At 42.0% G+C, this 14516-nt stretch overlaps 1 protein-coding gene across 1 annotated transcript; it reads right to left on the bottom strand.

Moving 5' to 3' along the window:
- Positions 1-1902: 1902 nt before the first annotated feature.
- Positions 1903-14452, bottom strand: SRP9 (signal recognition particle 9). The gene is made up of 4 exons (XM_075147228.1): positions 14285-14452; positions 11494-11562; positions 2818-9459; positions 1903-2335 (listed from the first exon to the last, which is right to left on the bottom strand). The coding sequence occupies exons 1-3, from the start codon at positions 14354-14356 to the stop codon at positions 9340-9342; spliced, it is 261 nt and encodes an 86-aa protein (XP_075003329.1). The 5' UTR covers positions 14357-14452; the 3' UTR covers positions 1903-2335; positions 2818-9339.
- Positions 14453-14516: the final 64 nt, after the last annotated feature.

Below are 14516 nucleotides of genomic sequence, written 5' to 3'. Positions count from 1 at the left end.
AGTCTTAACAGACAGACTTGTGATCACAGATAAGGATTCCTTTCACATCTTTCAACCTCTTCTACCCAATCATCCCAGTCTGCTCAAGCAGTCCTTTGCCCAAAGAGTATTTGGTGCAGTTCTCATGCTCTTTTGCTATGAGCAGCAATAGCAGTTAAATTTAAAAAGTAAGCTGTTTTAAACAACAGGTGCCTAAACTGCTCTGTAAGTAAGGCTTGTCTTTTTTTGTTGTTTTCTTCTTCCACACCAAACATGCTGGCTGAGAGTTCTGCCTGTTCTGGGGCATCTGACCTCACCAACAGCTCCATACTACTTTTCTTGAGACGCCAAAAGCGTTAGTAGCAACCCAGTTTTCTTCTGTAGGGCTACAGGGATTTCACAAACATACAAATAAGACTGTGTTGAATTTCTAGTAAAACATGACAACTTTTATAGGATGATAGATAAAAATGCAACTGTATTATGTCCCATAGTCATAACACTTTATTACAGCTACCAATAGATACTGTATTTGAGTATTTTAGTTAATGAAAAATTGCATTTCTTCAGTCTCCTATTTGTTATAAAAATGCCAACCCTAACCTCTAGTTAGCCAGTAATTCCAGCCTCTATAACTTGTTAAAGAAGTAGTTTCATACTTTATCCAGGCTGTTCCATATTCTTAAAACAGGTGTCTTCAGTCATCCAGGAAGGCACCCTGTTACCTCCTTAGTGTCTTCCAGTTCGTCCTTTCATGAAGCTGACAGGGTAGTTCAAAGTTCCTGCCATGGAGATATCACTCTTGCATATATGTCTTCCTGCGGGTGTTAACTGTCTTAAATTGCCAAGTCAGTAAATATTTTTTCTCAGTGCTTTAATACTACTAAACACACAATGCTTCAGGTTCATCAGCGGGACTTTTAGGCCCTATGGCAGTAGTAGTAGTAAACAGCAATGAGCAAAGACATTACCTCAAACATACAGAGAATGGAGGAAGATTACATCAGAATCGTAGATCTCGAGTTGGAAGGGACCCATATGGATCATCGAGTTCAACTCCCTGCTCCTCGCAGGACTACCTAACACTAAACAAAACATGAGAACACTCCCTGCCATCTTCAGGCTCAGGTGCTTTGGGCTACAGATGTCAGTTTGTACTGGGACAGGGCCAGGGGATCCAGTTTGTACTGAGACAGGGCCCAGTCTGTAATGGGAGGGAGCCAAGGGGATCCAGTTTGTACTGGGAGAGGGCCAAGGGATCCAGTTTGTACTCGGAGGGGGCCAAGGGATCCAGTTTGTACTCGGAGGGGGCCAAGGGGATCCAGTTTGTACAGGGACAGGGCCCAGCCTGTACTGGGAGGGGGCTAGGAGATCCAGTTTGTACTGAGAGGAGGCCCAGTGGCTACTGGGACATGCCAAGAGAATAGAGTTTTTACTGGGATGGAGCCCAGTCTGTACTGGGAAGGGGACAGGGAGTCCACTTTGTACTGGGACAGGGCCCAGTCTGTACTGGGAGGGGTCCAAAACGGATCTCTGCAAGTGCAGAGCCCCAGTGTTCAGTTCTTTACATGCATTCCTCCTAACTGGAACTGTTTTGGCTGTTTATTGTGAAAGTTGTACAACTCCCACAGCCCGTCAAAGGAAAACCCAGAGATGCAAATACCACTAAAGCGAACAAACAAGAGAAACTGAAAACATGAGCAACTCCATAGTCCGGCATTCCTTAAAGTTATTTTTGCTTTAGAGTCTTGAGCTGAGGCAGAGGGGCATTGCACAGCCTTGCATCCACCTTTGAAGCAGCTGGTGTTTGTTACAGCAGACAGAAATTAGGGGGAGGATGTGGCCATGATGGACTACTAGTGTGAGGGAAACGGCAGAGAGTTCTGACAAAGATTCATATAGGCGCAAACTGACAACAACAGATGTGGTTGGAGAACGGCTTTTATTTTACAATATAAGAAATAATTTAAAAAAAAGATAGATATTGATGACAAATTATTATAGAGAATTGCTGATATCATTATGAGTTGTAGACTAGTAGGCAGTCATCAGCCAAATAAAATAATGTCAAGTATATGCAATTTGCGTTACAGGAAAGTAAACTAATTGCAGCAGTCTGGGTAGATACTCGAACACAGTGTTTGAGCTGAAGGAACTTCTCATTTGCTAAAGCCTAAGTGTTCTTTTCGATATCCAGAAAAAATATTTTCTTATACTATTATTGGATAAGGAAGTTGGTCATGCAGTTTATTATTAATGCTTCTGTGACCCATGCACACGTACTCTTCGCAAGTGCGACAATGCAGAATCTCCCTCTATTGAAGCTCAGATTTGAGAACGAAATCCTCTGTTACACCTGCAAGCAGAAGAAAGTAAAGATGCAACTGTGTAACAATCCTCATCCCCCAACCAACCAAAAAGTCACCATGATCAACTATATAGAGGAAAATAAGAGGAACACATCCTGAAGATCTAAAGAGAAAGAATAAGTTTAAAACAAATGAAAAAGAAGAAAGGAATGAAGAGTCAGAAAATAAGGAAGCTTAATACAGAATTCAAAAGAATGAGGAAGAAAACCACTCTTCTCTGATTGTGAAATCAAAATAGTCCGTTCTCACCACCAGTGAAATCCTACCCAGTAGGTGTTTCAAGGGTTGGCCACCTGGATGTATTCTGGAAGCGCCTTAAGAATGTATTGGTTTGGAGCTACTGCACACTGACCAGTTACTACTGCAGTCACATACGCTTTTCAACATGCTGATCCCTTCTTAAACCCCTGCCCCAACATCAGCACTTTAAGAATGTTAAGAATTACAACGCCGTTTTATAAATCTTCACCTTGTATCGTGTGTTCAGTTCTGGTTACTCCATTTGAGAGGCCACCAAAGTGTTACAGGCCTTTAGGTAGAATATAATCTACAATCTTTGGCTCCACACTTTCTGTACCATCCATATGAACTAGAACGATACAGAAACAAACTCAGACGTATGTAGTTTTTAGGTAAATATTGTATGGCATGTACATTACAGAGCATTTAATGGGACAGACAGGAGGTTTTTACAAGCAAGTCAGGGAAATGACAAGGTGCAAGTTATTTAGGCTGTGGTTCCATGGCAGCCTAAGCCAATCTAACTGCTGGCTCTTTCATGCCCATCGTTCTTCTCGTCCCTCTTGGGAGCTCTCAACCCCTCCATTTCGCCACCTCTAACACTCATTTGACCTTTTGTGAAGCCACCTGAGCACACTAACCAGACAGAACACCAAACCAGCAGCTCTCCAGAACATTAAGGAGTTCAGTTTTTTGATGCACTGGTAAATTGAAATGGTTCAGCTGAGGCTCTGAGGCACACTAGAATCGGTGCAACAGAGGCAACAGGGATGAGCCGTCAGCTGTTACATTGTCCAAGGCTGGTGTGGAATCCCAGTCTTTGCACATTTAGTAGATGATCAACAGGGAATACTGCTGCACTGGTTAAGAAGCTATTTGCAAAGCAGCTGTTTGCTCTCTTAAAAACATGGTTGGTTATTTGCATGTTTAAATATAGTCACGTTATGTGGGTCTGCTGTGTGACCAACACAGAGGAGGTTTGCCTCTGGGCACAAACGAACAATCCCCTGGTGAATCTTGTTTATTTCTTTGGTTACTGCCCTCAGCCATACAGTAGCACTGCCGCAGCAAATGTGTTTAAAAAAATAAAAAAAAAACCCAAACAAAACAAAAACAACCAACCGTCAATCACTCACTGAAAAGGTCAGCTTCCCTCCTGCCCCCAAATTTAAAAGGTATCTTTTCATGAATATGAAGTAAGACATTGACTTTCACACGGACATGTTTCAGGCATGAGTTCATCCTCCTGCCTGCTGACTCCTTAAAGGAGCAGATGCCTTTGGGAGGTAACATCTTTAAGCCACACACAGTTTGCCAGAGCTCATTTGTCAGTGCCCTGAGGCAAGCCTTTCATCTTTTAGCCACATAATGATAGCAGAACTGTATTATAGATGGCTGTATTCACATGCATGAGCAACCCAGTTAAAATACAGATTTTTGCCAGCCAATGCAAACAGCAAATTCTCATTTGCTCACTACCAGCCAGCAAAGCCATTCAGTAGGTGTCCAGAAAACTCAACCCCCTCTCCAAAAAACCAGTCTTTGAAATCTTGCTGTAAACACATGCTTATACTCAGGAAGATTCTGCTCAGTAGAAGCGGAACAATGCAGATTAATCCTTTTATAAACAGATACCACTTATAGACAAAAAATGAACCCAACATGCAAACACAACTTCAAAGGAAATAAAAAAATCTCTCCCAGACCTCTTGGTATGACTGATGTTTTAAGTTCTAACAATATGACTAAGAATCACCACAAAAAAGGGGACAGAAGAATGTGAGCACAAAATCAAAACTTCTACAAAAACAAAGCAACATATCCTCAGAGCTGGTCTTGATTTAAACAGAGAACACTTTCATAAATACCAACATTACAGTTTAAGAGAAACAATACACTCTTAGTTTTATAACACCACCTAGGAACTGTCTGTATGAGGAGTACTAATGGGTTGAGCACACTGGTTCTTACTCGAAGACGGGGCATTTTCACGTAAGAGCACTTGGAGGTGGCACTAATGACTTAAGATGTTTTTAGAAGGGCAGAAAGTAATTGCGTTCCCATTACAGGACTCTGAGAACACATACCTATAACTAACTTTGGCACAATACAAGAAAATGAGCACGTACCTTCACCAGAAACAAAGACTACGTTCAACAATGGGGCCTGAACATGCACAAAGGCAATTAACTCTGCTATCACACTGTGACCATGTTTTTATTGGCTCAGTTCCCATAGACTTCAGTTTTACACGGTCCAGTTTACGCCCACATTCTCCTGAGAGCATTTAGTCTCTTAGAACAGTTACAGGCCCTACACAAACTTGCATAATAAGCAGGGGTTAGCTAACTACCATGGTTTGTATTCTGCTGAGTAATTAATCTGCTTCTAGAATACTGTGGCATCATTCTCATCTCAAAAATAACATTTCTACAGAGTAAACAGCCCACATCTGCCTTCACTGCGTAGTAATTCAAATGAGATAATTCAGCCCAGCATAAAGGTGGGGAGGTTTATCTGGAAGTCAGTCTAAAGAGTCTACTTATTGTAAAAGTACTAAGAGATGAAAGGCATGTTTTTATGTCATCCCCAGCAACAAAGACAATTCAGCTCTTGCCTGTATTTAAATACCAGTCCAAAGCCTTTGTAAAAGAGAAAATTTTTGTAAACAAACAGTTGTGTTATCTTGAGTTATCTTGTTATCATGCAGTATCTACCTTTAAAGTGGTATCAGCTTTTCAGAATAGACACTCCCATGCCTTGAAAAGCAGATCACTATTAACTTAAGCAAAAACTAGATGCAGTTCTTCATAGACTAGCTTCCTTTAAAAAAGTTAGCAGATACCTTTCTTAAAGGATCTTCACAAGAAGACTCCTTAGATATGCTTGACCAAAACAGCTTTGTTTCAGTCAATTAGATTTAAAAGTTACCTCAGCACAGAGCATTGTACAAAGAATAGTATTGTTTTCAGCTAAGCTTCTACTCCCTAAGGTCACCCACTAATGCTCACAGACTCTTGAAGGAAATTGGACTTGCGCAGAATCTGCAGTCTAGATAAGTCATACAGAAAAAAACCACCTATTTGCTATATATTAATTTTTCCACTTTAGAGCTCAAACTTAATTTAAAATGTGGTTACGGTATCATTTCTCTGTTATAATTTTATCTTCCCCTAAGCCAGGAACAGAAGTGAAAAAAGTACAGGTGCATTGGGGGACAACAGTATGTTACCATCCTTACTTAAGATGAATGAAGTGAGAGGATTTGTTCTGCCTATAGCAAGAGGGCTAACACACCTTCCAGACGACGCAATCCTTTAAGATCAACCTATGGTAATAAGTGATCATCTAAGTCTTAGTGACTGCATCTGGCAGAAACCAGGGTTTCTTCACATTTATTACAGCAAAATGTTGAATATTACCCACTTTTATACTGCGGGAAGGAACTTACTGCGATGAAATATAATTATTTTGACAAGTTAAAACATTTTTAAAAACACCTGCCTGGCTTCAGTTCCATTTCCCTTTTTGACAGACTCAGGCACCAAAGCATCCACTTTTCCAGAATAAATCTGTCACTCTTAAAAGTGTTAGGTCAGGACTTTAATGGAAACAAAGGCCTCTTTCATAAGGATCTCTAAAACAAAGACCTGTGATCAAAATTCTCACTTCTACAGATAATTTAAGGATCTTCCTGTAATCCAGAATACACTTACAGAATGGACTACATACAGAGAAGCTCAGGGTTAAAACCCCTAAAGGAAAACAGAAGTGATGCAGTTGCACATAAGACACAAAGTCAGCTTAAGTGCTGTGCACAAAGGAAAAACTGAAATTGAGACACTCAGAGAATCCAGGAAGTGAGAACACCAGAAAAACAGAATTTCCATAGGTAAACTAATCCAATTTCTTTGTATAATAACATGACCCATATTCTTTATTAAACTATTCTCACAAAACAGAACAATTACTGAAGATAACTAACATGCAGCAACAAAATCAGCTATAGCAAGGGAAAACGTCCTCTTTTTTTTTAATCATTCCACTTCTCCTGCGAAGAAGGTTACCTGTCTGTAACTGCACGGGTTGCCTATCTGCTCCTGAGCTGCCTGTTTGCAGCCTGTAATTGGCACAAACTCCTAGCTGGTGATGAGAAGCATTTGCTGACATGCTGGGCTGCCAAATTCAGTGCTTCACATGCAATGCATTCCATCACCCCTTCGGTGCAGGAGCCATACTAAGCTGATTTTTTTATCACATACCAGTGGACACGATTCAAGTAGTTGGCACGGACTTAGATGGACTAACTCATCAAAAGTTTATTAGAAAAGTGATCAGTGTATGTATGCACACATGCACGCTCTCAACAAGAGTATAAGCAAGAATATGCAGAGCTTTGAGTTCACAGCTCTTCTACCACCCCATGAACACAGTACTGAAGTTGCTGAAAAATCCAGGAAAAAGTCAACAAGCACCTGTCTTTTTCTAAAGAAGCTTCCAAAAGCTTTTTTTTTCTTTTTTTAAAGCAGTAGCTTCATCAGTATTATTGTGTATTATGACTGCACAGAACCACTGTAGTTTTTCTGCGAGTATATGGAGAACAAGCTTAACAACACATGCTTTTATGAAAGTAGCATTAATATTTCCTTATGGTTTTACAGAAATAATTTCTGAATTTAGAAAACTAGAAATCCATTTCCCTGCCTCTTTTCCTTGACAACTGCTATTCTAATATATAGTACTGCAACTGCCCCCCTCTAAAACCTGCTGAAGTATAAAAGCATATAGCCTAAGCCTTTCAGCCACTTGGTACACCAAGTCTGTCTACAGTCTCCTCTCTCTCTACTTTTATCCTCCATGCATGAACAAATACCACTCAAGCCTTTCTGTACCTCAGCTCACAGAAGACATTTACATGCCAAACCGATTTATAAAAGATGTCCAAAAATTACACTAAAATAGCTGCAGCCTTTTCACCTACCAATTTAGCAGCTTAAATCTTCGCTTGTATGACTTTGTGTAGCAACCATTCATACTGCAGAACAGTGTTTTAGACAAAAATGGTTTAACTACTTTGCAACTACATTGCAAATATTAAGATAATAATTTGGAGCATCAAGGAAAATTTTCAGCATTGCAGTATCTTATTAAAGTTTAACTACGAACAAAGTTTAGCCTCCTCTCTGGACTTACTTGTATTTCAAAAGCCAATACAAAAAGAAAAATGTTACATATGTACCAGTCACTCCTGTAGAAGAGAATTTGAGTAGCCACTGGGAATTTAGCACTGCAGTATTTTCCAACAATATGCAACACTATATGTTCAGCTGAAAGAGTACTCTAATGCAATATTCAAGCCTGGGTTTTCTTCCGAGCCCTCGGCAGACGTGGGAACTCCACTGCTTCCAAGTAGCTCAATTATTTTGATGTAAGTGACAGCAGGTAGCTATTTAAGTAGATTGTTTTGTTATATATAAATGCCACTACAGACAAGTCTTTGTATGGCTCTGCTTTACTTTCGTGGCTTGGTTTAACCCAGAACATTAGTCCTGGAAAAGCCTAGTTATACCAATAGCATAATTACATTAAAAAAATCCATTTGGTTTTAAATATGCAAGATCTAGTCAAAGCAAGTATCAATTTCAGCTACCGGGTTTTCAAGCAAAAAGCCTTTGCAAAAGACAGTTAAGGCTTCCATCACCCTACCAGAGGTAACAATGAGAAACAAGTCTAAGCCACAGGAGCATTGGTCTATTTTTGACAGTGGTATTTAAGTATTTATTAAGCTGGTTTTCATCCATTTATTCAGTTGGCTGACATCCATCTGCCACATGTAACATTTGAAAATGCACAGTTAGCAAGCTGCTAAAATAAGGACTCTGGATAGCATTTGGTTGCATTTTTCTAGTAACATAATAGGCAAGAGCTTCTAGAATGTGTCAACTTTGTCTGAAACAAGGATGGGAAAAGGTCCCCCCTGCTAGTATAAAATAGTTCAAGTACCGGAAAAAAGCCACATACATTTTTTAATAGCAATATCTGCATAAGCAGAAAAGAAACTCCCAGTTTCTCATCGTCTCTTGCAATATTCAAGCAAAGTTTTACTTTAAATTTTAAATACAGATGTTTAATTATTTAGCCAATATAACAGTTCTACAAACTGCATCACAAATAATGTTGCACAGCTTATGACCAAGATCAATACTAAAAGCTAAAATCTTGTTAGTGACACTGCTAATACAAATTGGCAATTTTAACATTTCAGTTCAGAAAACATCCATTCTTCTAAACCCCAGTGATATACATCATTTATGTAAATATTTATTAGATCCAGTCATCATGCTACAGTATTAGTCAGGTTAATAAACCTTCTCACTGTGAGAATACACCAGCATAAGGTATGACCACAATGAAATCTGTATGAAAATTAACTTTCCAGAAATATGCTTGTGGCCCATCAAATTCAGACCAAAGTACTGTAGATTTAAAATATTTACTTGTCTTCTTAGCATACCCAATGTGTAAGAATAGTTTCTTGTTCAATTCCCAAAAATAAATACAAGCTTTCAATTGAAAGCATTTATTTTCCTAGTTTTCCAAAGCAGAGTCTGGGGAGGGGGGAAATGCTTCAGACTTGTCATCAGTCCACTTCGGTACATAAAAGCATCTCCTGTCCCAGTATTCGTTCAAATCCAAGAGATATTTTCTTCCAGTGAAATATGACCGGAGCACTCATTTTATTTTCAGCAGTTCAGTCTGTTTCCATGGCAGCACTGCGGGATTCCTTAGCCACCATGAGTCGCATTAGCTGACTGTGGAATTTCTCTATCTTCTTTACGTCCTGCGCCTGGTCTGTTCTATACAGCAAACACTGTAAGAGAAAGTTGCTTAATATCAGATTTCACTGAACTGTTTTTATCATGTTTACTGTCACAACAAATTTGTGCTTGGAACACACAAAACAAGGTAAGTACTTAAACATTCATTTGTGGCATGTTGTTACCATGAGGCAGCACCAACACATACCTACCCTGTTTTAAAATACACACACACCTGTGCTTACCTTTAAGATTCTCCAAAAGGCTCATGCCTTCCATTTTGAAAATAGGGAAGCTCATGATTTATCCTAGTTTCTTCTCTCTCAAAAAGGTGCTAAAACTTGGGTTTTGAAGCTGTCTTTAAAGACACCCTTGTTTGTGTTGTCTAAAAATAGAAGCAGATTTTAAACCTGAAATTACTTTCCTATTCTCTATATTCTGAAAGCAAGTTTATTTTGCCTTTCACAGTCCTTAATGTTACACTGCCAGTGACATAAAATGAGTTCAGTATTTCCCACTGAAGAGGACCCCATCCTCCAAGCAAAATCTGTTTCTAAGACAGTCCTAAATAAGGAACATAACATTCGAGTAAGGTCAAAAGGAACTCCTTCATGTGACAAGCCTGTAAATGCAAAAGGAACAAGAGTAACATGCTGGTAACTTATCACAGAAAGACCACTTAGTTTTTTTGCAGACTAACTCACTCCTCAGACCTGTACTGCATGAGTATGACTGCCCAGGCTGATTTAACAATGAAAAAAACCAGAATGCTCCATTCTTCAGTGCTGTCAACACGGCAACTTTTGCCAGCATTAAATTCCTATATTAATTCAGAGACAAACAATAGGAAAAACAGCTATATTAGTTCTACAGAGTTAGCAGCAAGGAAAACTCCCCTTCCCACCTTTAGACAAAAACCAAAACCACAAAACCAAACCAACCCCCTGCCCTCCCCGGCGTAACAGCTTCCCGTGACTGGAAGAAGGTAAGAAGGCCTATAACTGAGAACGGTCCAAGCTCGGGAATCACCTGACTCCAACCTTCCCCTACGGAAGATTTCTATTTAACTGCTCTTCACTTTCCCCTGCTATCAGTGCCCCGTACTCACATCTCGCCCACACTAAGCCCTATTACCCTATCAAGAAGTGTCAGTACTGGAGTTTCACCTCTCCCCCAGGTATTGGAAATACCAATGCCAGGCTACTTTTCCTGGAAAGAAGAAACCTGATTTTTCCAAGTCTGAAGAGAAGAGAAGGGCAGACTACTGTTTCTTACTCTGGATTGCAGAACAAGAACTTGACTATAACATCACTAGCACCAAGAACGTGTTGCTGGCGTGCACGCTGACGCATTTCTACCTGCTGCCCACCATCTCACATCCCAGGCCCACACACGCTTCTAAGCATCCTCCCAGACTATTTAGAACAAGGGCAACCAGCAAGTGCAGCTGCTCCACCTCCTTGTACAGCAACCCTTGGAAGGACACTGCAGAATTCCATGTTGTGTGTACGTACCACACAGTTTTTACTGAATGCCTAACTGACACACCATAACAGTGTTTCAGAAGATGGGATCTCCGAACTGCAAGCGGATCTTGTCATTTGGTCTTACAGCTCTCCACTGTCTCATTATCACAGATAAGGAGCTTATCCTATGGTTGGAAGCTGTCACCACTCTGAACAAATTAAAAGGACCACAGTCGCATTAGTAAACACATCTGTGTGAAGATGTTCCCGAAACGCTTCAGCAGAAGCTACCAATGTAGTTCCATGAAGCATTTTCAGATAGACAGAGGGTCCAAGATTTTTGTAGTGCTCGTTTTCCTTGTTTCCATAGAATCCCAAAATAGTTACGTTGACACCCATAAAGAACACTGAAGTGTTAGAACTCTCCATGGACTGTGCAGAGTTGAACCACAGGTTAATGTCAGTCACAGACACAGCAGCTAGGGAAGGCTGGGCACAAGTTTTCAGAAAACCGACAGGCACTCTCAAGGCAATGGCTGAGAGTTCACAAGCTGACTGACAGCAAAATGCGAGTCCATAAGAGGTACAATAAGCCCTGAAGGGAATATATTCTGTACTTACAGCTACATCGTCCGTTACTTTGATACAGAGGTTCCCATCACAATGTCGATATTTGAGAACAACCCGCACCTGAAATGACAAACATTTTACGAATTAGCACTTACAGCTATCTGAAAGAAATCTGCCCAAATTCAGACTACCTTTTGTTAGAATTATGTACTGCTTCACATTTTCATTTCATTATGGTGATCCTCAGCTCTGCTGGCCACTAATCCTACCACCAGGATGGTTTGGAAGTTGAACCATCATTATTTCCCTGCCTAACATACCAAACTGCTATTGTAATAGCATCAGGAAACTTAACATGGGGCACGTTCAAACCCACTACAAACACAGCAACGACAGTTGCAGGGACCTCAGTGACAGGTAAGATAAACTACAAGAGTCATGTCAATATAAGACACCCCCTCGCCATATATCACACTTCAGAAAAACTAAATGGAAGCTTGTGTTTATAGGCTTGAAACACTTAAAAATAAAAAAGTTCTGCATGAAGACTTGAAAGCTATTAACTGAGGGGGGTAAGCTCAACATTACTGCTTTTTCTTCTACGGTACCTAAACTATTATCTTAAAAAGTTGTATTTCCAGTCGCTACAGTTAATTCAATAGCTGCACTGAAACCTACAGACAGATTTGAAGTGTTATGATGTTTTGCAAGTGAAAAGGGTGGTACAAGAATAACATTTTTAGAGTAACTAAAATCAGAAGACTGAAGAGAGCTCTTGCAAATTAAATTGCTTTCAAGACTCAATAAGGCTAAATTTGAAGTCTGAAAGCAAGCATTCAACTTCTCACTAAACAGTTACTACTGTAGTCACCTGCCCTGAGTTTTCACCTGTTCGCAGTCCTTCTGGACTCTCAAATCACCAAAGTTCTCAAAACCACGGTGATAAAAATCAACATCCTCAGCAATTGACTGAGCATCAAATGCATCCTTCTAAATGCAGAACTAGCCACACAGACTTCGTATCTATTACTTCTACTCTCAACTAGCAGCAGTAACTAGAAACAAAGCAAGGTGTCCTTTTGAGAACATTCTGAACTCACACTACAAACAGGCCTTTGTCGTACAGTGACCTGTGCTAATAGTCAACAACCTCCTTGACTACAAAATATATTTTGAAATTCCTGCTCTAAGATGGATGTCCTCAGATTTACCCTTCTTGTTTAACAAACTGTCACCTTCCCACCACAACAGCTGTGTAACAGCACATCTCTCGACTGAGCAGGCCCAAAAGCACAGGAGAGGCTGCCACAAGCAGCAGGCATGGACTCCATAGATAACTCGCTCCCGCAAAAGGCAAGACCACTCACTACCTAGCCTTGCCAGCCCACGAAGAACGCACACCCATCTCCCGCCATTCTTGTTATTCCTCCAGTTTCCTGACAAGCCCGATTACACACAAAAGCTTCTCAGGCTAGCTCTCCAGCAGGCTAGTTCTCCAGCAAATTAAAAGGAGGGTACTCGTGTTGTGACCCTGGCGCCTATGTAAACTCCTTCGTAAATAGACAAGTTTATTGCCATGGGTGGGAAGAGATTGCCTTTGGGCATCCCTTAAGAAAAGGGGAAGAGCAACTCCTGGCTGCAGTGACGCGTCCCTCCCAAACGTTTTCATTTAATTGGATATTACAGAGCGCAAAAACATAAAACAGAACAATTCATTTTATTATAAGCAGATAGGTGACAACTGCATGTGAAGTGGTCAACCGTGCTAGTTAAACACTACTGAACACTACTTCCGAAGGTTTCTGTGTGTCCTCTATTTTTGGTGAAGAAAACTAGGCCTTTCTTACAGAAGTTTTTTCAGGCATACGAGTTCCACGTTACCTTTTGTGCTACTTCTTGGCTAAAATGCAATGCTAATACTGAAGACTGAAGTTGCTTTTAATGTTTGCACAAACTATACTCCTGAAAAAGTTATCAGAAATAAAAAGCAGTCATATACCAAGAAGTTAATTCCTAGAGCAAATATTCTTTAGGAAGCTAACACCTTCCCATCTGAAGCAACACTGCAGGCAACAATATAATGTAAGAGCTAATGAATGCTTTCTTTTAATATTTTAGGAAGACAAATTCAAATGATATGATCTTATATGTTGTAAACTCATAAAATAAACCAACTCTCAACACACTCTTCATTCAACAGAAATCTTTTAATCCCGGTTTCCGATGCACAGGTACGCTGCAAATAAGCGCGACGTCTCTGACGTTGGGTTCTCGAGGTTCACACACGTCGCTGGTAACGACACCTGAACGCCGTCCCCTGTGAACCTGTTTGGGCTGTTAAGTGATAACTTCCTCCCGTTTCGTGGAAAAGGAAGGCCAGGCGCGACACCAGCCAGCAGCCCCCTTCCTTGCTGCTGCTTCTTGTTCCCCCCCGTGCAGGCCGCTTGGGCTACACCTCCAGAATCCCCTCCAGCCGGTGCGCGCCGGGCGCCCCGCCGAGCACTGCCAGCTGCGCACAGCCACGGCCGCCTTCGGCAGCGCTGCTCCCGGCGGGGGCGGCACAGCCGCGCTCCCGGCGAGACGCCGCAGCGGGCTCCACGGCCCGGCTGCGACACGCATCCTCCCCGGCAAGCCGCACCGTCCGGCTCCGCAGCGGCCCGCCGGGGCTCCGGGGACCGCCTGCCTCCTCGGGCGGCCAGAGCACACCAAGCGGGAGCGCCGGAGCCACCAAGCCGCCGCCGCCCACCGCCTCACCCCAGAGCCGCACCTCCCCGGGGCCTACCGCGGGCGGCGGAGGCCCGCCCGCCCGCCCGCGAGGCCTCTCGACCCGGCCCCCGCCCACCTTCATGGGGTCGGCGAGGTAGAGCTTCTCGGCGGCGCGCGTGAACTCCTCCCAGGCCTGGTAGTGCGGCATGGCGGGGCCGGCCCGGCACGGTGCTCCGCTCCCCGCGCCGGCGGCAAGATGGCGCCGAAGGCGGGCGCTGCGTCACCGCAAGCCGGCACCTCCCATTGGTCGGCGGGAAACTGTCGGCCAATCGCGAAGCGCATGACTCAGAGATTCTGGCCCTGCCGGC

The sequence above is a fragment of the Calonectris borealis genome, chromosome 3 (assembly GCF_964195595.1).
Source record: "Calonectris borealis chromosome 3, bCalBor7.hap1.2, whole genome shotgun sequence".
NCBI classification, from domain to species: Eukaryota; Metazoa; Chordata; class Aves; order Procellariiformes; family Procellariidae; genus Calonectris; species Calonectris borealis.
The sequence above is the reverse complement of the archived record's forward strand: the minus strand, read 5'-3'. Positions and strand labels throughout refer to the sequence as shown.